At 30.9% G+C, this 24,512-nt stretch overlaps 1 protein-coding gene across 1 annotated transcript in view; it reads right to left on the reverse strand.

The window, feature by feature from the left end:
• Positions 1–14,952: 14,952 nt before the first annotated feature.
• Positions 14,953–24,512, reverse strand: part of LOC129230379 (cellular tumor antigen p53-like) — a 63,525-nt gene continuing 53,965 nt past the window's right edge. The window contains exons 7-9 of the mRNA XM_054864778.1: positions 22,178–22,311; positions 18,869–18,942; positions 14,953–14,964 (exon numbers count right to left, since the gene is read on the reverse strand). Of these exons, the coding sequence (XP_054720753.1) occupies positions 14,953–14,964; positions 18,869–18,942; positions 22,178–22,311 (220 nt within the window). The remainder of the gene's footprint in view (positions 14,965–18,868; positions 18,943–22,177; positions 22,312–24,512) is intronic.

A 24,512-nucleotide genomic window follows, 5' to 3' on the forward strand; every position in this document is an offset into this window, starting at 1 on the left:
GTTAAAATTATTGCAGAGATATATTTGATGAAAATTTAAGTTATATAAGTTATTTTCCCCCTGTGATATCCATTTAATGAATTCAGTCACTTGTTGCAGTTTTTTAAGGTTAAATGTGCCATAGTTATCTTGATTTGTAATAAATTTATGGATTTTTTCATTCATATTCTTCAAAAATAAATCTTTGCAAAAAAAAAAAAAACCCTATTTGTTGATATTTTGAAACACAATTTTTCTTGAAGTAAAAAAAAAAATTAATAAATAAAATAATTTGGCACATATATATTTTTCTTTCTTTTTACTTATGAAATATAATTATGTTATTCTGTGCACATATGTACATACAGGCCATGCAGCTTTAAGCTTCCCCCTATTGATGACTATGATATCTATTGTTTCACTTGTGTGTGTGTGCATTACGAACGTTCATTGAAGGTTCACAACTTGGAAGCAGGTACTTCACAGCTTGAATGGTGATGTTAACCTAGGGTACATTATATGCTAACATCACAAATATACTCCGCCAGCATACTTTGTTGGTCTCATGAAGCTTGTATTTCTTTTGCATAGTCATTTGCAATAAGAATATGCACCATTTTGTTGATAGTGTTGCATGGAATATACAAAATAAATTGAGGAACACATGCATTAGACCCTTGTTTTATGCGAGGATTACTTTCCACGAAAAAGCTGTATATTAAGACTAAACAGATTAACCAGTCATGTTTCAAAAATAAATGTAAAAATAAAATATATAACATTTCATAAAAAATGATGTTTTCCATTCCACACTGATGAAATCTTGGCGCTCAGAAAATTTGCTTTTCATGGCAAAATACCGCAGATGATGAGGTAGAGAGTCCCAACGGTAGAAGACACAGTTCACGTTTTTGTCTTTTATAAGCCACAATTAAAGATATCAATGTTGGAGATGTAGAGCAATGATTGACGGCTGACAAAGACCTTCAGCTAGAAACTTAATTAGATAAAGACGTCATCAGAATGGTGCCCAATGAGGATGACTTCCACCTCGATGAAAATGTCCATCATATCGCATACAGAAGAAAAAGATGCATTACAAATAACATTATGCTATGTGGAACAACAAAAAAACCGGCTTCCTCCATTAATGTAATGCTGTTGAAAAAAAATGGAGAAATTATCCAAAACTTCAGCTGGGAAAAAAAAAGACTAAAGTTTTTAAGCATTCTTCTTAATAACATGCAAAAAGCTTTTTAAACAAATTTAGCCACTTACTAAAAGCTTATTTTAATTATTATTTTATAGTCTAATGCAGCTTAAGGTTGTTTGATTATTTAATCCACTTTTAAATAGTGCATTGTAGTCATTATTTTTCTCTGCAGTTCTTTGTAGGGCATCAGCGCATCAATGATTACTCACATCACTTCCATGACAGGATCTTCTTTCACCAGCAAATCAGAAATATCATTTGCCATTGTTAAGGAATGGCTTGAAATTTTCAATGTGCAAGTTTTTTGGTTGTGTGTCATCAATGTCGGTCTTCTCATTGGTTTCATCCTCCTTAGTCACTTCTAAAAGCTCTTCTTCCAGTGAGCTCTTAATTGTGTGAGTTTAATAACTTGGTTTGGAAAGAGCTTTGGAACCAACCACTAAAAATATCTCCTGTGGCCCAATCTCTCTTATTAGCATGTAAGAATGCAGTTTATTGCATGTTATCTGCATTTTTAGAAGTTTGGATTTTGAAAGAGGGGAAAATTTTTGCTGTTTGCAGGGCTAATTTCACATAGAATGAAATGAAGGCGTTAAATCTTAAACTGTGTATAATCAAATCCGCATAAAATGAGGGTTTAATGTATTTATCAACAAAACTGTTTTTAGAATCAATATGGATTGAAATACTAATTATGTCCTTTCAAAAGAGAAAATGAATGCGTCATAGAAGTTTTAAAATATGACTATAGGATAGTAGAATGAGTTTTAAGTAAGAGCATTTAAAAGATTTATCTACCTGTATGTGCATATGTAGAGATAAAAATAATGTAGAAGCCTGGAATCTTTGATTGTTTATGTCATGAAGTTTGACTGTGCATATGAAATATGCATCTTTTATGATCTCATCAGACAATTGAATGATCGCAATAATTTTTACCTTAATAATTTCTTGAATGTTTATTGATCGCTTAGAATAATTTTTGTTATTTACCTACTGTAGCTATGTAATTTGCATTGCCTAGGGAAAATTTTGTTATCAAGTTCAGAATTTGTACAGTCAAACCTTGTTATCGCGACACCCGAATTTCACGAAACTCCGGATGTCACGTCACTTTTTCAAAGTTCCGAACTTATGACATATAATTTTAATGTTAAGTAACTCCGGATTTTACAACAGTTTTTTTCGTGCAACTCCATTTACGACACTTCAAGCTGCACAGACTGGATCAAATATTTCTTGGCAATTGAAAAATGTTCAGTAAATAATGAAGACATCTGGAAATGTTTGTTGTAGGAAATTCGTTCTCTGACGAGAGACTTGACCAGGCATGACACCTCGAGAATGGGGGGGGGGGGGAGAGTAGATAAGTTCTGAAAGGTACAGGTTTCAGACTTTGACAAGAGGGACAATAGAAAGGAATTCAAAGCAGAAAGACTATAACTTCGTTAAGCTGTAGGTGGTCACAACAAGCTTCTCCCATGAGAGAAAAAGAGGTAAAGGACTCCTCATTAGATTGAAAAGGGACACACAACTCTTAAAGTGGATAAAAGGATTAGAAAGGGTTTTTTCACTTTCGAAAGGTGGGACTTAGCCATCAAAATCTAATCAAATTGCGGACAAAAGTGATAAGAGTTTTGAATTGGTTTCTTTCTTGCTGGTAATTTTGTGGAAGAAGGAGTGTGACAAATGTTGTTCAAAAATTTATCAAGCATTTTATCGGAAAGTATTGTAGAATTGAAAAAAAATATAACAAGGAAAGGGGTTTTTTTTTTGGAATTTTTGCTTCATTCACCAATAATTCAAATTTACATTAGTTTAATCCAATTTTAAAAAGTAAACAGTATTAATTTCTTCATTACATCTATTTTTATGGTTAACTAATGTTTAATTATGAATTTTTTAAACTATTTTGGTTATGACGACACTTTGTTAACGGTCCCAAAGATGTCGTGATAACGAGGGTTGACTGTATACAGTATGCTTCTGTAGCTCTTGAAATGTAAATTTCAAGCTGCTCTCAAGATTCTTAAAGAAATTTCCATAAGATGGTACATTTCTTATTCTGCCAATCTTTTCAGACAAAAATACTATGAGGTCAAATGTATATATAAGTTAAAAACTTTTCATATTTTTATGTAACTTAAATCCAATACTTTTTAAACATTGTAACTAATCATTTTGGAATTAAGTGCAATCTAAAGTCTTTATTTATGTTTACCTTGTTTCATTTTAATTTAATGCTCAATTCATTTCTGTTAAGATTTGTTTTAAAATGTTCTACTTGACATTCCATTTTGTTGAGGACAATTATTCTCAATTCCATTTATTACACGACAACATACGACTTGTTTTTGTGGGGGGAAAAAAGAAATAAAATTTTTTATTTTTATAAAGCAAGATGATTTTGTCACCTTGATATTGGTTGTTGATTAATCCTTACTGTCTATTTATTTAGTAAAATCTGTTTTACCATTTTCTCAGTGATACATTTTGCTCTACTTTACAAAAATAGCAAATTTGGGCTCCATAGCATATTTTCTATCTGGTAATATTAGTTAGAAACAATAAGGTGGATATAACCCGTGTAAAATTCATATTATCTAATCAAATGTACTGAATCATCTTTTCTCCCAACTGGACCAAGTTATTTCTCTTCCTTTTTATTAGTCCCTTGCCAGTTTTCCCATTCAATATATGGGCTAACAGTAGCTTTATGTGTTTCATAAAAATTTCCATATTGAGTCTTCTATGCATTGAATTATCATGCAAATGAAACCAAAAGATGCATCTGCATATAAAACATTTTAGTACTTAAAATATAATTAAAATCTCTTTTTGATTGCTATTTTATTTTGCCCCTTTAATCAGTTTACTTATGTAGAATTAAAAATAAATATGTAATTGACTTGAATTCATTTTCAAATCAACATGGACAATCATTTGTTTTGTCAGAATCATAAGCATTAGCACAATAAATGCACAGAAAACGACTCATGAGCACGTATCAGACACCTTCAAATATCCAGTGTCATTCTTATTTCAGTTAAACCACCTTTGAGAAGTTTTACTGTACAAGTTTAATAATGCATATATGCATAAGATTTGTTATTACTGAAATCTTTTATGAAAAGCAAAAGCTAATTCATATTCAATTAATTCCATTACCATTATTTAAAACTTTTTTACATATAATTGTGCTATATTCTTATTATAGCACACTAAATGTTTTAATATACAATTTGTACTTTTTCTTTATCAGTTTTGGTGATATTTATTTTTTCTTATTTATTTAATCACTTATTATTTGGCTATGTGCTAATTAAATTTGTATGATTAAAAACTTTGGGCCTAAAAGAAAAATAAACTAAAAAAACTTAGAGATTAGTTCCAAACATGACTTTGCAGCTTTCTTTTTTTGGGAGGGGGGGGGGGGAGATACTATTTTGGAAAATGTAAGTTTAGCTGTATAAATAGTTCAGTATAATTCCATTGTAAAAAAAAACATTCATTACTGCTGTTGACAAGCTTAGAGACATCTTGACTATGTGCTAAAATGGTGAGCAATAGAATATAAGAGAACGAGACATTGTCCTCCCGTCCTTGTATTTCTGAATAAGTACCTAGAATATATATATATATATGGCTCTTTTTTTAATTACCGAGAACTTGTATTCCCGTAGGTACATATAGTTTATTTTATATCCCAAGATCATATTGATTGATCTATATTAGGATATAATTAAAAAGTTTTAGAATAGCTGAAGGAATTTTGTTGTTCAAATTAAAATAGTAAATTGCAGCATCTACATTGTAGAAAATGATTTAGTCAGGTTGTAAAGGAAAATTTATCATGTTGTCGCCTCAGAGCAACAGTGAGATATCTTAATGTTATTTCTGGGATTAGATATCTTACTGTTGCTCTGAGGAGACGATGTGTACATTGTGGTTGACATTAGACATAATTTACAATCCTAAATAGGAGTTTATTCATTAACATTATTTTTTTTTTACAATTTAGTGTTAACCTCAAAATTATTGTTCTCTATCATACTATAGGGTGGCTACTAAATACTGTTAACACTCCAAAACGTTAGTCACTTTCAATCACTTGGTGTAACAATATCCATTTTTTTAAACTTGTGTCAACTTTCTGCTAGTTCAGAGTTGCCATTTCATGGAGAAACAGACTGTTAGTCTTGCATGCGACAGTTCCTAGCTTTCATCAAAAAAAAAAAAAAAATTATAGAGAGTAATGAACAAAATTTCGTTGCATAAGAAATCATAAACCTGTGATTCTTTAAGCAAAAAATTTTGTTTATTGCTTGTATATTGTCAAAACGAAAATCCCCTAATGTTGCAGATCAAGTTGAATTGCCAAAGAATGAAGATCTATGAAGGCGCAAAGTGTAATTTCTGTTAATTTATTAATTGTTAACTTTCATTAAATCCGATGTTCGTATAAATTAGAAATTGGGTATCATACACGAAAATTTGCTTTAATTTTAATGTTTTAGGATATTTTTGTGATAAAAAGATTGTTTCTATACATCAAAATTTCTATATATCGAATTTTTTCCCAGCAACTTGCTACTTTGATATATTTAGGTCCAACTGTATATATATGAGTTTTCAATTTTGGAATGTTGCCAGATCAAAATTTTCAAAAATGTGGGATCAGAAAACCCCCTGCATACAGGACAAAATAGTGGCCTTTTTGTGGAATGGCACGAATGAGTTTTGTATAAAGCAAAATATTTGGAATCATTTTAAAATGGAAGCCAAATAGCTACCTGTTAAAAAGCTCTTTCTTTGATCAGATTTTCTGCAGGCAAGGCAAGTTGGTTTTAATAGGGCTTTTTATACATAGAATTGTTAATCGATTAGAGCAGTGGTTCTCAACCTTTCAGGCTCTGCCGTCCCCCCCCCCCCCGCCCATGTGACCAGTATAAATAGTACAATCAGAATTGGAAATTGATAAAAATATAGATAAATTTGTATACAAAATTGAATAATACTAGCAGAGAGAGTGGGCTGCGGAGTCGGAGTCGAATTTTTAAAAATCCATGAATCTGTCAGAAGTTCTAAAATTTCTGAGTCAATAATTGTCCCTCCAACACTAGCATTAATTACAGCACGTAACATACTATAACTAGAACAGATGAAATCAAAGAACAAAATGCAAATTAAATTGAGGTAATCTAGATCCATATGAGGTTGACATGTATTACTCTTCACTTTTACAATGTCAATGGGAGGGATACAGCTGCCACTGCTGTTTTTGAACATTGTGTTGTAACCGACACCAACCCTGCGACCCTCCAATCACAAGCTCAACACCTTACCCAAACAGGCTACACTGCTGCAAGTGGTTAGACATACAAGTATATTAGTGAATGCACAAGTGCATACAAAAATAACTTTTAATTCTTGTTTTTCACAACTTAAATTAATAGCTCTTCTAATATCTTAAACTATATCAAGAGTGGGAGGAACCTAGATTGTAATTGTATTCCTAGATTAAAATGAAACAATTTATACATTAAAAAAGTTTATATTTTGTTTTATTTGTAATGAGTAATTTCTCCCCTTTTCCTCAACAGCCTGATGAACGTACAATGTTGGCTGCAGACATTAAATTTGCATTAGGGGATTTTAGAATCTAAATTTAAGCATGTCAAAAGTTTATTCTCTCATAAAGTGTTGTGATGAGTTACCTCTTAAAACGATTTGCGCTGTAATTGGACAAGGACAATAATGTAAGACCGTAAAATTATCTTCTGTAATTAAAAAAAAGATGGGCCATCAGTTTGAGGAAAATTATTTCAAGGTTAAGTTTTATTTCTAGTGCTCATCTCATTAATGTTTTCATTTTATACATACATGGCTATAAGATATTTAATCGTATTTTGTAGCCACCCTGCAGTATTATCACAACACCATAAGTGTTTCTTTTCTTCTTTTGAAAACATATTTAATAAAAGTCAAGCATGAAATATGATTTGGAGGTGTTATCAGCAAAGTTTGAACTCTAGCATTCTACAGAATGTCTAGATATTGTCTGTAATGCTTAAACTCACTGGCAATGTATGAAATGGTTCGTAATTCACATTACCTAGGCATTCTTAGAATGCCAAATGCGAACAGGATTGCCACAAATGTCCAAGAATGGAATTTCCTAACATTTTCAAGTTTTCTAGATCATTTTTTGAAAAAATTCCAGGTTAATAGATGTCGACTTGCATTATTTATTATTAATATTGTGTATTTTTATTGTAAATATACCTTCTTTATCACCCAAAAAGTCACGAACAATTGTCATCACAATTTGGGTTAAATTAAAACTAACTTAAAAATTAAGTACATCAATTACTCATTAAAAGTACCAAGATTTTAAATATTTTGTAAGATCAGCACTTTCTTCCCCCTTCTGTCCCTACAATTGTATTGGGCGAAAAATTATTTTCCTTTCTTGGGAAGCATATTATTTTACTCAAAACTCTCATCTATTTGCTCTATATCACATTGCAACCTTTTCTACTGCAAAATATGTTTTTTTTTTGGCCATTCATCCATAATTGAGAATACTGGAGATCACAATTGATCCGAGCCCCCCTACTGACTGAATATTGTAGTCATCTTGGAATCAGTCCTTCATGCTACAAGATTTTTCCTTGCAAATTTTTGACCAACATGAGCATCTTTGTTGATACATAACACTAAGAAATGTAACTTTGCTGGTGAAGAAATTACCACCATTGAGATAAAATAAATCTTGTAACAAATCTTCCTTTCACAAGCAAGGATCCATAAAAATCATAAATCTGTATGGCTCAAAAATAAAAGCATAAGCTAAATATTTATTGCAATAATGATTAAATTTGAAATTCAAATTCTTAAAACATAAGAGTATTGCAAGTTACACTATTCTACCAAAATAGCCCTGTTTGTTTAAGAGGTATGTTTTACAAATCTTATGCTTTAAAAACAAAGAGAGCAAAGAAATTAAGCAGTCGTTTTTTATTTAGTACCCTCGCAAAAAAAAAAAAAAAAAAAAAGAAGTTGAATTCCCCAAAAATAAAAACTTTCACCCAGAATGATTCCAACTAAATCCAAAACAATTGAAATTGTTGCATCGCCAAAAATTGCTGGCTGTGTTTGAGAGTTCAATCCTTTTGCATCCTTCAAACATTTTAATGTTGGTATGTTTGAAGGAAAAAAAAAACTAAGCAAGTAAAATTTTGAGATTCTTTAAATTTTTATTAAAGCCATAAAAACACTAGTGAGATAAGTAATTTCCAGCAAAGTGTCAGAGCCCGATCATTCTGATATTAGACATGGGGCACATTTCTATTTCAGGTCCCCTCCCCCCACAGAGACCAAAATATTTGAAGACACTGGTACACCAAATTCATTCTGTGCCCCCCCCCCAATATATTCCCCCTTATGCTATTAAAGAAACAATAAAATATTTTGATACTTGCGTATCAACACAGCTGTGCTAAATTTGGTGGTACCTCATATCACAATATAGTATAAAGGTACATTTAAAAAGTAGAAGAAATAATAGATTATAATTATATTTATTGGTTAAAATTTCCCGGAACCGTAAACATAAAAATTATAACTTTTAATAGTAAATACAGAACAAACTGGGAGTGGGTTTTGCAAAAAATATCAAGAAATAAGATTTTTTACCCTTATCTTGGCATTTGAAAAAATATCAGTATCATTGTACTCTAGATTCTGAGTGAAATTATCATTTGTTTTTAATTACTATGATAAATTAGGGGGATTTTGGGCCCCCTGAAATCTAAGAGGAGGGGCCTGTGCCCCTGCGGTAATCAGGCTGTGTGCTGGAGAAAAACATATTGAGAAGAATCAAACTGATATGTAATGAATGAATGAATATAAATCAGAACTCTATAACTTTCATTCTCCTATATAGGAATAATTTAGTTTTGTAAAAACCAATTTTATGTGTGGGTTCATTTCCGTGATCGAGATTATTGTTAAATACGGCATTTCTTCTGAAACAATGTTTTTTTTTTTCGTTTTTTGTGGACTGTTAAGGCTAATTATTTCAAAATGAGCTTGAAATTTCATTGTTTCAACTAATCCAAAATTTCTCGCAACTAAAATTCAGCCCTTACCTCATTTCAGCAATTTTCCTCTTCCAAGTGAAAATTTTTAACAGACTTCAAAAAAGAGGCAGTTATCAGTTCATACCGTATGTATGTTTTTTTGTTTGTCCACTCACAGTGTCTCACCTAGTGAACAGATTTTGACGATTCTTTTTTTAATGCACAGGGGACGGCTCAACTTAGGTCCCATTATTTTTTTTTTGCCCATATTTGTTCTTTAGAAAAAATATTATGGGCAAAAAACAGTAAATTTCATGCAATTTCCCTATTAAATGATGAAGTATGAAACCCATTGTTATAAAAGTTTGGTGCCATATAACAGTAACATTAATAGTAATTGTAATTTTAAATAAAGGTTTCTCTGAAGCAAGCATCAAGTTTCTTCAGTGTCATTGCTCCATAGTGGGGGTAAACCTAACCTGGAAGAGAGGTAATGCAGCGATCAGGATCTGCTTAGCCTTCACAATACTACCAGGTTAGGTTTGCCTCAACTATACAGGATTGCATCACAAGCAACTTGTATGCTGTGAAATGCAAATTAGTTAGGGAAAGCGTAATATTTAAATGGTTGTTATTAAATTAACACACAAATGAATTCAGGAGAGAAAACAAAGATAAATTTTTAGTGACAATCGCTTAAAGTTTAAGGAGTGCTTATAGCTTTTTTTAAGTATCCCTGGTGGTAACTTACTTTTACTGAAATACCTACATTTACACTAAAAAGAATAAAATAAAAAAAATTTGAAAAAAAAAAAAAGAACCGACTTCAAAATTGCTCTAAAAAGTGAAAGATAATTTTATTCTTTAAACACCATCGATAATACTTTTAAACATAATTTTTGAAGTTGGCACAAAAACGATAGATAAGATCATTCACAGCCATAACTCAACTACAACTATAAATTTTTTTTTAACCAGGCCTAGTTTCTTCACTACCACATACATTATGCATTGATGACAGCATATTTGAGCAACGATATAAATGTTTCGTTCCTAACTTTGGATGATTTTCTGAAAAAAATCTGAACGAAGCATGGTTTCCCTTTATTTTACTTTTTGTTTTTGCGCCAACTTCAAAAATTATGTTTAAAAGTATTATCGATGGTGTTTAAAGAATAAAATTATTTTTCACTTTTTAGAGCAATTTTGAAGTCTGTTTTTTTTTTTTTTTTTTTTTTTTTTCAAAATTTTTTAAAAATAATTCAGCAACAATTCCAGATATTTTAAAGATTTGATTTTTTCCGACCATTTTAGGTCGTTTTCATTTTCCCCGACAATTTTTGGTTTTCCTGCCGCGAGGCAACTCTGAAGAAATCAGCAAAGTATGAAATACATGTCCAATTGGAATATCACGTGGCAATGCGGCAAACAATGGAAAAAGGTGAAACAAGCAGATTATACAACAAAAAGAGCATGTTTTAAAAAACATAGCCGAGATTACAATCAATAGTAGATTAAATCATTACTTAAGATTAGATAATTAAGATTACTTAAGATTAAATCATTACTTAGATTAATCATTACTGAAGATAATTTTTATTTCTGTCACCTGTTGTGTTTAAGGAAACAAATGATGCATTTGCATGCAAAAAAAAAAGATCATTCTGTGGCCCTGCTTCTTCATTTGTCATTCTGTTGAACGCCTAGGTATAACACAATGTCTAGGGCAAGCTTAATAATTCTAATGATTCATAATTTGCTTAAAAACGCCTGGCATTTTATACAATGCCTAGGCATGCTGTAGAATGCTCATGTTTAAAATTTTGCTGGTAACAGAGATACTTACTACCTTTACAATCTGATTATGAGTTTTGTTATTTAAATGCTGCATTGTTGTATTATAAGGGTGCCAAAAATGTTTTGGTGAGTTTTGAGGATTGTTAACTGAGAATGTTGCAATTAGTGAATTGAGATAAATGTATATAATAGTTTTTTTACATCTTTTTAAAAGTGAAATATACAGTTGCCTCAGAACTTTCATGTGTGTTGCACTGAATTCAGAAAGTCGAATGTACAAGCATTACAGCATTTTTAACTATGTAAATAAGTTGACACATTTTCATTTGTTAATGCAGTACAATAAAACTAACAATCAATGTTTTGAATGTTTTTATTAGATAAATTGTAACAAGACAAAGTAACATATAAAAATGTACCATACAAAATATAATAAAAATAACTAAAAAATGAAACTATACATTTTGCAAGACCTGAGAACAAATGCGATACGGGAAGAAATGACTTCAAAAAGATTTTCTTCAGTAAAAATAATTCTAGATCATGTATCGTATACATATTCAACAACACATTATACAATTAATTAATGGAAAAATAGAAAAGCTACCCATTCATACATTTTACTTAATTGATCAAGAGTTTTGTCTCTACTCAGTAAGGTGTTATCAAACAACATTTGGATAAATGTTTTTATAAAAATTGCTAAATATTATGCATTTTTTCAAACTATATAAACTTTCTTAATTTGAACTGAGTGCACAATGTAAGAATATTATACATTCTAATTTAATTTTGAACAATGAAAAATGATAGGAAACTCGCAATTTGGATAACTTTACAATGTTTAGTAGTTACAATTAAAAATACCTATACAGTGAAACTTCTGTAGCTCTAACTTTGATGAGCTAATGTGAATATTTATTACCATCTAACTGGAAGAAGAATTAATGCTATTTTTGATAAGCCAAATTTTATTTCATGACCATCGTCAGATTTTTCCTGTAACGTAACTCTAGAAGTAGAAATCTTTGTTTTCTCCTTCCAATGAAAAAAAAATTTGAGAAATCCGCGTCATTGCATCAAAAGGCATCTGGTCAAAGTGGATCTACTTCATATTTGACATGAATTTACAAAATGAGTGGAGTTTTTTTACAAAAGAAAATGAACATTCTATCAAACAACAAATTTTATGGATTCTACTGCAGTTGATGACTGAATTTAAGTCACTGTGTACCCTACTGATTTATCTGGCATAAGGGAAAACAGCAAAATTGTATCTGGTAATGAAGAGAAGGAAGAACTTGATTTTTAAGATTATTTTTTATTCGACATACAAGAAAATACCTTAGAATCTCATCCAAATGTTTCCAGCTCCTTGTTTGATGCATAAAAAGTATTCAAGAACTTTAACGAAAGAATACAATTTTACTCAGGAGCAATGTTTGTTTTCAGACATTTTTTAAAAACTTTTTTTTTCTTTTTTGGAGAGTAAAAATGGTTATATGTCAGTATAAAAAATTAATTTGTTTTTCAACCTATACACATTTATATAGTAATTATATTCCATGTTAATTATCTCCAGTAGATATATAATCTCCTCGATACATTACAAGTTTAATGAGTTTCAGTGGTAGTATTTTATTTTATTCTATAGTTTTGTTTTCCATAAGCCCGAATTTTGGATAACTTTGATAAGTCGAAGTTGCAGGAATATATATTTAAAAAAGTTTCACTGTATCTAAATGTTTACCTTTAAGGTATGTTTTATATTAAAATTAATTTTGCACACATAATTAATGGATTGAAACTTATGTTTAGAAGCAATGGATTTAATTTGAAATAACATGTTACTTATTTTTAACAATCAAAGTATTAGTGTTTGATTTGCAGAAAAGTAAATTTTAATGGAAGAAAACACCTTAGGCATTCTTACTATACAATGCACACAGATTAAAGCCTTAATATGAACAAGCTCTATGTGGATGTAAGGCACTGAAGTTTGGCTCATAACATTTCAGAAAACCCTGTTTTCCTAAATATACCAACATATAAACATCTACAAATTACAACAAGATGAAAAAGAAATGGCATAGAAACATGAACACTTTCAACATATGAGGTCATGTGAGTAAATTAACAGGTGAACAGTGTGGAAAAAATTCAATTAACTCTTGCAGAATAACAACTTGCATTAGAATCACAGAATATCTTTTTTTTGAGTGCATACAGATAGAGACAAGGTTTTTCAGTTGAGTGTTACGGTTCAATGTTTTGATACGGATTATTTTTGGGTGGGGTAAGTAAATAGCTAAAAAATGTGCAGGCGAAAATAAAGAGCAAAATGAGTGTTTGCTGCTGTCCATAGGGCGACTAAAAAAAAAAAAGATTAAATGTCAACCGCCACCTCAAAAAATAATGACCTTAAAAACTCTACCCTACAAAAGACATGAAATAATTTGTGAAATCTTTTCTCCCGTGACAAGATGCAGCCTTTATAACTAAATTATTAAAATATTTTAGCATTTTGATGAAACAAGTGACCACTAATGAAATTGTTACTACAGACTATTAGGAACTACAGAATTTCCCGGTTTTCCATTTTAGTGAAAATAATCCCCAATCGAGCAAATCAATACAATACAGCTCCAGATTTAATTTACAATGTTTAATAATGCATTAACTATGCCCAATTTGTTGCATGCTATTCATTTCAAAAGAAATAGGGGGTGGGGGAAATGTGCAGTCTCAAGTAGTATTAATTTTACAAATTTTAAAAATGAATTCAATTTTTCAGGATAAAATTGAATACTGGATGCTTTCATAAAATATTAATTATTTAAAAAGAAAACATTTCTCTAAAACTTTCAAAAAGTTAAAAAATGTTCTTGTGGATGATTAATTTCTAGAAGCTGAAAACCAGTGACATTTGCTTTTGGTGCAAATAATCGAATAGTCCTTCGTAAACGACATACAGCATACAATCTCAAAGTTGTTCAAAAGCCTAGGTAATATTGATTTTTCTCCCCGATTGTCCAGATATTGTGAAGTATGAATTTCAATGAATTGGCCAGAACATTACAGAGAAATATTATTTAAATGTTTTAGAGTAACTGCATGATAAAATCTCTTTAAAAAAACCAATAGTGACGGGAAAACTCCTGCACACCATGACACTGTAATTGTTTTAAGGATCCTTTAAAAAATACAAACTCTGTATTCAACTAACAGATTAATTTTGCTAAAGGAAACTACTAGATATTTTAAGTCTTTATACAATAAAAGAAAATTTGCAACAAACTCAAAAGGGGTTTAAAAAAAAAAAACTTGTAACACCTATCTTCAAGTTTCAAAACATTGTTGGCAGAAATGAAAAATATATATTTGTTGTTTTAAAACTTTTTAAGATGTAAAAAGAAAAATCAAAAACCCTTGAGTTTTTTTAATGAAGAAAAACTTTAAGAAACAACATTGGGGACTCTCCTATATGTGCATTCCACAATAGAAATATCCCAATTTCATGCAATAACATTGGTACTAATTTAATGAATAAGATTTAATACTTCTCACGCCATAGAAAATTAGATCATCAGGATTTACACAGTGAACATGTTCAAGGAAGCAAAAATGTTTTGGCAGTATAAAACGCAACAAATGTTCACTTTTGTACAGTCAATAAATTTGAACTTGAAGGCTTATAAATCTAAATGCATAACAACTAAATTTAAATGACTTGTACTTTTGAGCAAAAATTTAGTTAATATTAGGAACTGTAATACTTTTTTTTGGCTAAGTCAACACATGAAAAAAATTAAAATTGTAAATGCACTCTGCAACATTTCAATCAGTCCTTATGGTCTTTATTCAACCCCTTCATCACTACTACTTGTGATACTAAAAGAAAACAAAATCATATTTTGTAAGGGAATATTTCATATATACATCACATGACAGCTCATTCAATGCCTTAGAAAACAACAGAAAACAGTAATTCAAGGTAATTTTTTACTTATAAATAGTCTAACATAATCTAATTATAACATAATACTTTTCTCTGTGTTCTTTTATTGTTTTTAAACCTTCCAAAAAGTAGGTTTTTGTGAGTTCTTTAAAATAGGCAACTACCTTCTTTTTAACATGATTTTTTTTTTTAATTTGAAAACAAAAACTCACTTGGTGCTTAAAATGGTTAATGAAATGGGTGTTCAAATGAAAAAAAAAGGCAATGACAGTCAACAACTTTAAACGATGATACAATGCGCAACTTTGCTGTTTCAGAACTATTATGTTGACGACTCATTTTGAGCAAAAGAATAACAATATTTTCCAAGTCACTTGTCACAATGTATCGGTTAACAGGTGTTCAAATATTTTCGCTGCGTTTCAAATTAACATTTAGTTTTGTTAGTTCTGATATTCTATTGTTTTGAATTTGGGTAGTAGTTTTATTTTATCTTTTTAAGTTGAATTACTAAAAGATTTTAGGAGGCACATAGTTAAAAAGCATGGCTCAAAGTTACCGTTAATGACTAAACTGCAATGCATGGTAAAGAAAAGTCAAAGACTTGTATCAATAAATCAACAGCATACTGCTGTGCTAAGCTCAAAAGTCATGTCTGTACTTTTTATCAAAATTGAGTTACGGTCACCATGTAATTCTTCATAATGTATTTTACCTATATGCAATGTTTTGTGATCATTTCTGAATGGGAAGTATTTAAAAAAAAAAAAAAAAATCTGAAAAAGTATATTCTGAATAAAATATCAAACAGCGTAAAACTTTAAATAGTAGTTTCTCATTTTGAGCTTGCTAAGATGCAGATACAAGTTTTGCACTAGCACGACAGCATAGTCAATTGACATTAAGAAAAATAGCAAGCAATGATATGAAGAAAAGTGTTCACAGAAAAGCATAAAAACCTTTTCCAACCCAACAACCTGTGCTTACAGCACAAGCCAAAAGTCATCTTTGTAATGAAAAATAAATAAATAATGATAATATTACTTACATGTGCTGAAAATATTTCCTGATTTCTACAGGAAAAGATTTTCTGTTTTTGAAAATTTCATAGTAGGTCTTCATTTTTGATAACAACCTGTACCACTGCTCATTTTTTACCTGCATAAATTTTACTTCATTACTTGTTGTTGAATAAAAATAAAATATTTTAGACATGATTATTTACATGAAACCTTTTGACAGACACAGTAAATAGAGAAAATAGTTAATGACTTTCAACGACATACAGTATGTCGTTAATTTGTCAAGTATGATACTTGACAAATTAAAAAATAGCAGTTTTAATGATACAGGAAAAAAAAATTAGCTAGGGTACATACTGCATCTATACAGCAACTCTAGTATTTTCTGCCATGCTTTGTTACAGTTACTAGGGTCGTGCCCGAATAAAGAGACTGGTTAACCTGGTTATAGCAGGCACTACCAGAAGCATCACCAGTTAGCCTATCCTGTATGAAAATGTTGTATGGACACAACTACTGAGATCATTAACTATCTTGACACCAACTGCTGAGTTAACTAGTAATTCTATTTGAGCACTACCAAGGAACTAAGTCTTTGGCAACGCCATGCAATATTGTCATTTTATAGAAGTTTTATTAAAACAAGCCATAAAATGAAATGAAAGAAAGAGGGGTTCAACCGAACCAAGCACTGCCACCAGAGGTCTATTGTACTAGTCCTCAAACAGAAGTCTTAAAATAGATCAGTAGCGGAAGCAAAATTGAATGAACACCTAATGGGAATGTTATGAATCTCCTATGGTTCAAGCAAATGAAGACCAAGGTGTTTAAACCAATAGGCAAAAAACACTTCAGAGTCACACATGATGTGAGTAACCTGTTTCCTCAAGAAAGAGGCAACCCCAGAAAGTTCAATTCTTTCTGACACCCATTAAAACAAGGTGCCGCTTAAAGGTGCAATGACTAATAAGAAGACTAAAGCCTTCCTAATGCTATTTTTGTTAAGAAGCCTTTTGCATTTTTGGCACATGATCCCCAGAAAGAATCAGGACTGTCCTTAGGATGATTAGCTGAATACATTCAAAGTCATTGTGAGATAACTTCTCCGAAAGGAAGGCCATTAAGCAACCCATTGTTTAATGGCCAAAAACAAAAAGCAAGCCATTAAACAACATCAAAACATGATTTAAAAAAAAAATCTACACCAAGATGCAATGCAGTTGCGACTTTCATCTGTCTACTGAACATGATGGCTTTGCTACTCATACAGGCATTACACCTGATTCTACTTGGACACTCACTCTGGGGAAATAACGGATAGGGAGCTGTGTCATTGTGGGTCACTTTAAGTCTCTCAGCGGAGTCAGGATCTTGGAAGGAAAGATAGCCCTCCCAATTCGTCACAAATTCATTAAAATTGGATTCTAGTAGTTATGCGTAGCTGATGTTTGAGTTTATCTGCATACAAATGTTTTCAAACAAGGATTATTCAGTTACTTATAATTATTCAGTTTTCTTACATTATTTTACTTTACTTTTCTTCTTTTTTATGACGGATGCAAAAAACTTTATCTGATTTGATGCTTTCATATCAATTCAAAGTAAAAATTTCGGACAAATTAAAGACCGAAATGGGCTGCAATATTTTCCTGGGTTGCCAGCTAGCAGCAGTAGATTACAAGTTTTTTGCAGGGAAAAAAAATTATTGTGATTCTCTGGGCAGGAAATTTACTGTTATGAGGTAATGACACTAGCCGCCCCCCCCCCCCTGGGGACAAACTTAAAAACAATTACGTGAACTAATTTTAAATTTTTTTTTTTTTAAACTTAAATTCTTCAATATTTTGAAATAAATACTATAAAAAGGTGAACTTATTGTTTGTTTGCTAAGAAATAATTTTTGCTTTTTTTTTAACTAATAGTGGGGACGAATGAGGAAATGACATTTGAGTACTTCAGACTTGCATTAAAGACATTTTAATTATCTTGTTAAATTCTGTGCTGAAAAGTATTTAAACTGACAAAAATATGTATGAATGATAAAACATTCCTAAATTATAACAAGGACATGAAAATGATTGTTTCTGTGATTTTAATACTACTATTTAATCTTAATTTGTACAGTTTTGATTCACGCAGCATTTTCGTGGAACAACCCAATTCGTAAAAAGAGAATCAATTGTATTTTTCCGCTTTTGCCAAGATGGTAAAAATGTCAACAAGTGCCAATGTACACCACCGCTAACTCTTACAAAAGTTGTTCTACCATTTGTAGTTCTACTACATCATGTATGATTTTATTGATTGAAGGAATCACTTGAAAACCCCATGATTCAACTTAATATCTCTACAAAATAATCGACAAAGCAAGATAGCCATTATGTAATACAGTCTACAAAAACTTAACTCACTGACACTTGCTCATTTTTAAGTAAGCTTAGATTTTAATATGAATAACAGAGCTGAAATTATTGCTCTTTATTCCTCAGAAATTATAAATTTCCCTGATTTTTTTTTCTTCAGAAATTAAAACTTTTTCTGACTTTCCCAAGTGGGTTGACACCCTGAGTGCATACACATTTGTTGCTGTAACTAATTCTTCGTTTAATTTGACAGAGTAGAACCAGACCAATATATCCAAATGACCATAGTCTGACACCAAAATGGAAGTATAAATTTAAAACTGGCCACTGGCAGGTTGTGATAAACAAGTGTCAGTTTGCCTAGTCACTTCTCCTTGTTTGAGGCCCTTCTCCCCGAAAATAAAATCAAGAAAGCTCAGAAGTCAAGGCGATGTGAACATATATTTACTTACCTCCAATGTATAAAAATTATCAGTTGGAACATTTGCAAAGGAATCTACTTGAAAACCAGCCAGCTCCTCAGCAGCTGAAAATTTATGAAGCACTTAAAATATATTTCTATAAAAATACAGTTATATAATGAAGTGTATTTCTATAAAAGCACTAAAAAAATAGCCAAAATAAAGATGTCAATGATTTGATGATCTGAAAATGAAGGGAATTTTATATGAACAGAAACGAAAGTAGAACAATCTGCTCGAAAAAATATTTATGAGGCTTACATTTTCTCAATTATGACAAGCTAGCGAAAATATGCTTTTACAGCATTCAAATTATATAGTAAGGACAAACCATATTACTTAAAAAAGAAAGATAAGCAATACTAAAATTTGTTTGTCAGTAGTTGATTAAAACTTTTCATTTTATGACTTGTTTTCCCTTTCAAATGCTTTTTTTTTTCAGTCTTTCAACATTTATTGTTCACAAAATTCAAGAGAAGTACGAGGGTGGTACCATAAGTACCCGGCCTGACTGAGAGATGGCAGTAGTTGTTTGTTAAATACCACTGTATTAGAAAGAACGCAATCTATAAAGAAGATGGTTCAAGTCAGAAGACAGCACAATGTTTAGTATTTGTTTGCAGCCATCAATAGTCAACATTGTCAGTGAATTTTTGAAAATGGAGAAAATTGGTCATTGTTGTGTGATAAAACCCTTTATTGAAAAGGCCTCAGCCCAACCAATATAAAAACTCAACTAGATTCTATTCTGGGTGAGTCAATTTCTTCGTTCACAACAGTAAAGTGAACTATTGAGTAGCAGAGTTTAAGCAAGGCCGTATGAGCTGTCAAGCCGAGAATCACAGTGGTCGACCAACAGACTTAGATAAAATGAAAAGCTTTCTGCGAACACAAATCCTAACAGGAAAATTTTCTGCAAATAATAATTTTGCCTAATTCACCCTCAATTTATATTTAAATATGAAAAAGGCGGAAAAAAAAAGATTTAAACTTCTTTTGCAACAGCATAGAGTTTACGCTTACTTTTCACCAACAGAAGTAAAGTTGTCTTAACCATTATTTTTTGCTCAATACCAATCACATGATCATTATTATTATTTTCATTTTATAGTGAAAAAACTAATGTAGATCTGATAAAACATGAGCTACCTGCTTTTTACTTGAACATTTTATGAAGATATTTGGTTTTGTAAACAAATCAACAAAAACTACTATTTGTTTAAAATGAAGTATTTCTACAAAAATAAATACCATATTTTCCTGCATATTATCTGTTAAAAAAGTTATCAATGAGGTGAGGATCATACGCTGCCGCCGACTGATCTGTGCTTTTTTTCTCTCTCTCAACGCCAAGGCACTGAAACTCAATTTACAGCAGGATTCACCAATAGAGACCATTCTGTTGTCTGTAAAGTTGTTTATTTTTCGTATCATGAATTTTTCTTTTATGCGATTCAGGCTGTGTAAAATAAAAAACCATGCAGTCATGATAGAAGCAGTCTCCTTTTGTGACCGTTTACTCTTTTATCTTTTAACTAATTAGCGTACTATGATCACAATTTCAAGAAGAAATCTTTATTTTTTAAATTAATTTTGCATAAGATTTGGAAAAAACAGAAATAAAGTGTTGATTTTTTTTTTTTTTTTTGAAATTTCTCCATTTTTTTTTTTAAAATAACGTTAGTATTTTTTAAAAAAATTTCTGCAGAGCCAAAAATTTTCTGCAAACGCCGTTCGCGCGTTCGTCTATATTATGCAAGACTGTCTACCAACTGAAATGACGACTCCAGAAATGGTGAAGCAAATTCACAAAGCGGTACTGGATGATCGTCTAATGAAAGTGCACGAGCTAGCAACCATAGTCAGCATTTCAAAAAGTGCAGTACAACACATATTAACTGAAAATTTGAACATGAGAAAGCTGTGCAAAATCTTTGCCAGTTTGCTCAGTCACAGTGTGAGCAAAAACAGTGTTGTGAAGATGTTTCAATTGAGTGTTTAGTGACGTTTCACAGCAACAAAGCAGAATTTTTGGGCCATTTAATAACCATGGATGAAACATGAGTCGATTACTTCACACTCAAGACAAAAGAATTATCAAAACAATGGACTGAAAAGGGAGAATGGGCTCCAAAGAAGGCAAAAATCGTTCCAAAGGTCATGGCATCTGTTTTTTGGGATGCCCATTGGATAATTTTAATTGATTATCTTGAAAAAGGAAAAACTATAAACGACAAGTATCAGGCAAACATGCTGCAATGCTTCAGCGAAGAAATCAAGCATAAACGACCGTATTTGGCCAAGAAGAAAGTGTTGTTTCATCGAGACTGCTCCTGTTCACAAATCCATTATTGCAATGGCCAAAATTAATGAATTAAAGTTTGATTGCTACCCATGCACTCATTTCCCAGATTTAGCCCACTCAGATTACTTTCTTACTTACTCCCACTTCAATTTCAAAAAATCCAATAAAATTTTGGTCAGAGGTTGCATCTTAATTTTTTCCCTAGTGTGAACCCTGCTTGCATCTGTGATGAATTTTTCCAAAGCTGAATGCATCAAATTACAGCAAATACATCAAAAGAAGGAAAGATAATAGTAATAATTATTAGCTTCCTTAAATGCAAAAGTTTTTATCAGCTTTTGTTTTTGGTGAAGAAAACTATGTGTCTTGTACTGCCATGAGAAGGTAAAGGGTATCTGATTTTTTATTTTACATGTTTTTGTATTTTTTTCATCTGTTACACTTTAGCTTTATTGTAAAAGCTTATTTATCTGGGTTCCTCTGAATGTAAAGCAGATAATAAACAACTTATTTCTTACATTTCACTAATGTTAGTAAGGAATCCAAAACACATTTCTTCCACTATCTCAAAAACTAATTTGTGCAGACGATGCCCTTTACCTTCCCACAGTAGTGTACTTATAAGAACTGTTAAGTTAAAAAAATGCTGAACAAGTGGAAAATGTTAAAATAATAATAATAATAACAATAATCAGGAGAGTAGGTTAAAAAGTAAGAACTGTACAAAGCCTGATAATACCACAGTTGTTCTGGCAAAATGACTACAAATAAGAATATGAATGAAAGAGAACTAATAAAGCAATGTATTTGAAAAGAAACTTTATTTTGATAGTAAAAGTGTTTTCTTTTTTTTTTCTTTTTTTTTCTTTTTTTTGCCTTTAAACTGCAGCCTAGAAAGAAACTAGAAATTATCCGGAAAATACAGCTTCAGCAAAACTCACGCAATCCAACAGTAGAAACAACTAAAATTTTAAAAAATAACTTAAACAACTTACTTAGCTGAGAAAATTTTCTTTTGGATGATGCTTTTTGATTTGGGGAATGTTGTTGCTGTTCTTCTTTTTTTCTATCCCTTTCTGGACAAGCACAGACTTTTAAGTCCACAACTTGTCGACCAAGAACTTTGTTTCTAAGTAAGAAAGAGCTTGTCTTCAACAAGAAAAACAAAATATGACGCATAAAACATCTTAAGAGAACACAATCAAAAGAACAACTAGCAGCTGCCTCATTTAATCATGAAATCCCAAAACTTTTAACAGGCTGTAAAGTCTGAACTATTTGAGATTCACCATAAATATTTTTTACTTTCTTAAATACATAAAAAAAAAAAGTATTCATGCCAAGTTTCAATAAAATTCAAGACTGTGGGTGCTAAGCCACATTTTTTGATTGACTTTTGCATTTTTTCTAAAATAAATTTAAAGAAATAAAAATATTATTGAATGAATGAATAAAATAAGCAGATATAAGGCAGCATATAGTAAAAAACTACCCAGCATTAAAAATAATTAAAATACTTGCAGGAAGCAAAAACATTTAAATCTCAAACGAGGCATGTAACTTTCGGTGCAGCAAGTGTTTGACATTGTTGGCATGATTCCAAAACATACGTTTTTTTGCAGATATTGTGGAGGATGAAGACTCGAGGGGGAAAAATAGAAAAAATAAGAAATCGGGGATCGAAGATTTAAAAAAAAAAATTGCATTCTTTTCCGATTTTTGAGAAAAATAAGGCTTGAAAGAGGCAAAAAAAGGAGAAAAGGTTTTAAAAGCTAACAGAAAAAGCACGAAAAATCTCATCCCTGTTATGAATATGATTTATTTAATGTATCGATTGGCACATCGTGTAATGCATAATGAAAAATCAACATTTACGGGTCATACGCCACTACAAATCATCTGTGATTTTTTTAGCATACTCAAGTAGCCTTTCATTGAGATTGATCAAGACAAAAGAATGGCAAAAATATTAGCAGAACCTAGAAAAACGTGCTATATGCAATAATTTTCACTAATTTTTGAATCAGGATCTAAAATCAGAAAAATTTTGAAATTCAAACTTTTCCAGTAATGTGAAATTTTTAGCTAAGTTAGCCTGGTAGCTCTCTCTTTGCTTTTTGGAGACTTCATTTAATACTATGTAGGGGAGACTGGGGCAAGATGACTATGCTAACAATTTTCGCGGTTTATTAATTAATTTTTAAGGATAGTAAAATTAATTTTACATCAGCTTTTAGAGTAGTCCTTTGTAGTATTAAATATATTACCATTTAATTTTTCAAATAAAAATAATGAAGGATATTTTTATTTTTTCATAACCTTAACAAATATGTTACCTAGTTTTACAAATGATAACTGCGTTTTTACATCTTACTAAGTATCAAATTAAGCGTAATGCATTGTAGTGTAATGTTCAAGTGTTAAGTTGTGCAGCTAACAATAGACACAAATAAAAATACCATTTTCATGATTGAAATATTCCTTATGCCACCACTCTTGGCTTTTACAGCTCTGGATCCATTCTTCTGTTGGAAGGTAGCGATGTAAAATACCCGGGTATTTATTTTTAGGGGTAAATACCCAGGGTATATACCCGGGTAAATACCCAAAATGGGTAAATACCCGGGTATTTATTTCAAAAATTTATATTCATCTAAAATACTTTTCTGTATGTATTCCATTATGTATATATACAACCAACCATATACAAAACAATAAATTTTTGCCCAAAAATTGTATTTTGATCACATATTTAAAGAATTATTGTGTGAAACAGCTTAGCAATCTAATATGATATTCACATTAAATGTGTTGGATATGCCTAATCAATGTTGATAACCAAATTTCAGATATAAAAAGCCATTCTACAAAAAGAAAAAAGCTTAACTGGTTACAAAAAAAAAAGCAAACATCAATTTTTTTAAGGTCCTAGTCTTTTATAACCCAGTAATATGTCCCTGCATGACCTCAAAATGTAACGAAATGTCGCTCAATTTATTATTACAATTTATTTACTTATATCTTATGCAGAAATTTCTTCCAAACTTAGTTCAATTGTTCAGGTGTATTCTGTATCACACACACATATATATATACACACACACACATAACATACATAAACATTTAAAATTTTTAATCTTTTATTTTAGGGTTTATGTTTAAAAAAGATAATAGTCACCTTTTAATACTACCTAAAAATTTTTTGCAAAACGCGCAATTACTAGGGGATTTACCCTGCCTTCGGATAAATACCCAAAAAAATATTTACCTTCCCACCCTACAGGGGAGCAAATGCAAATGAACAAGGCAACAGAAAAGAAAATTTTGCTT

The sequence above is a fragment of the Uloborus diversus genome, chromosome 9 (assembly GCF_026930045.1).
Source record: "Uloborus diversus isolate 005 chromosome 9, Udiv.v.3.1, whole genome shotgun sequence".
Taxonomy (NCBI): domain Eukaryota; kingdom Metazoa; phylum Arthropoda; class Arachnida; order Araneae; family Uloboridae; genus Uloborus; species Uloborus diversus.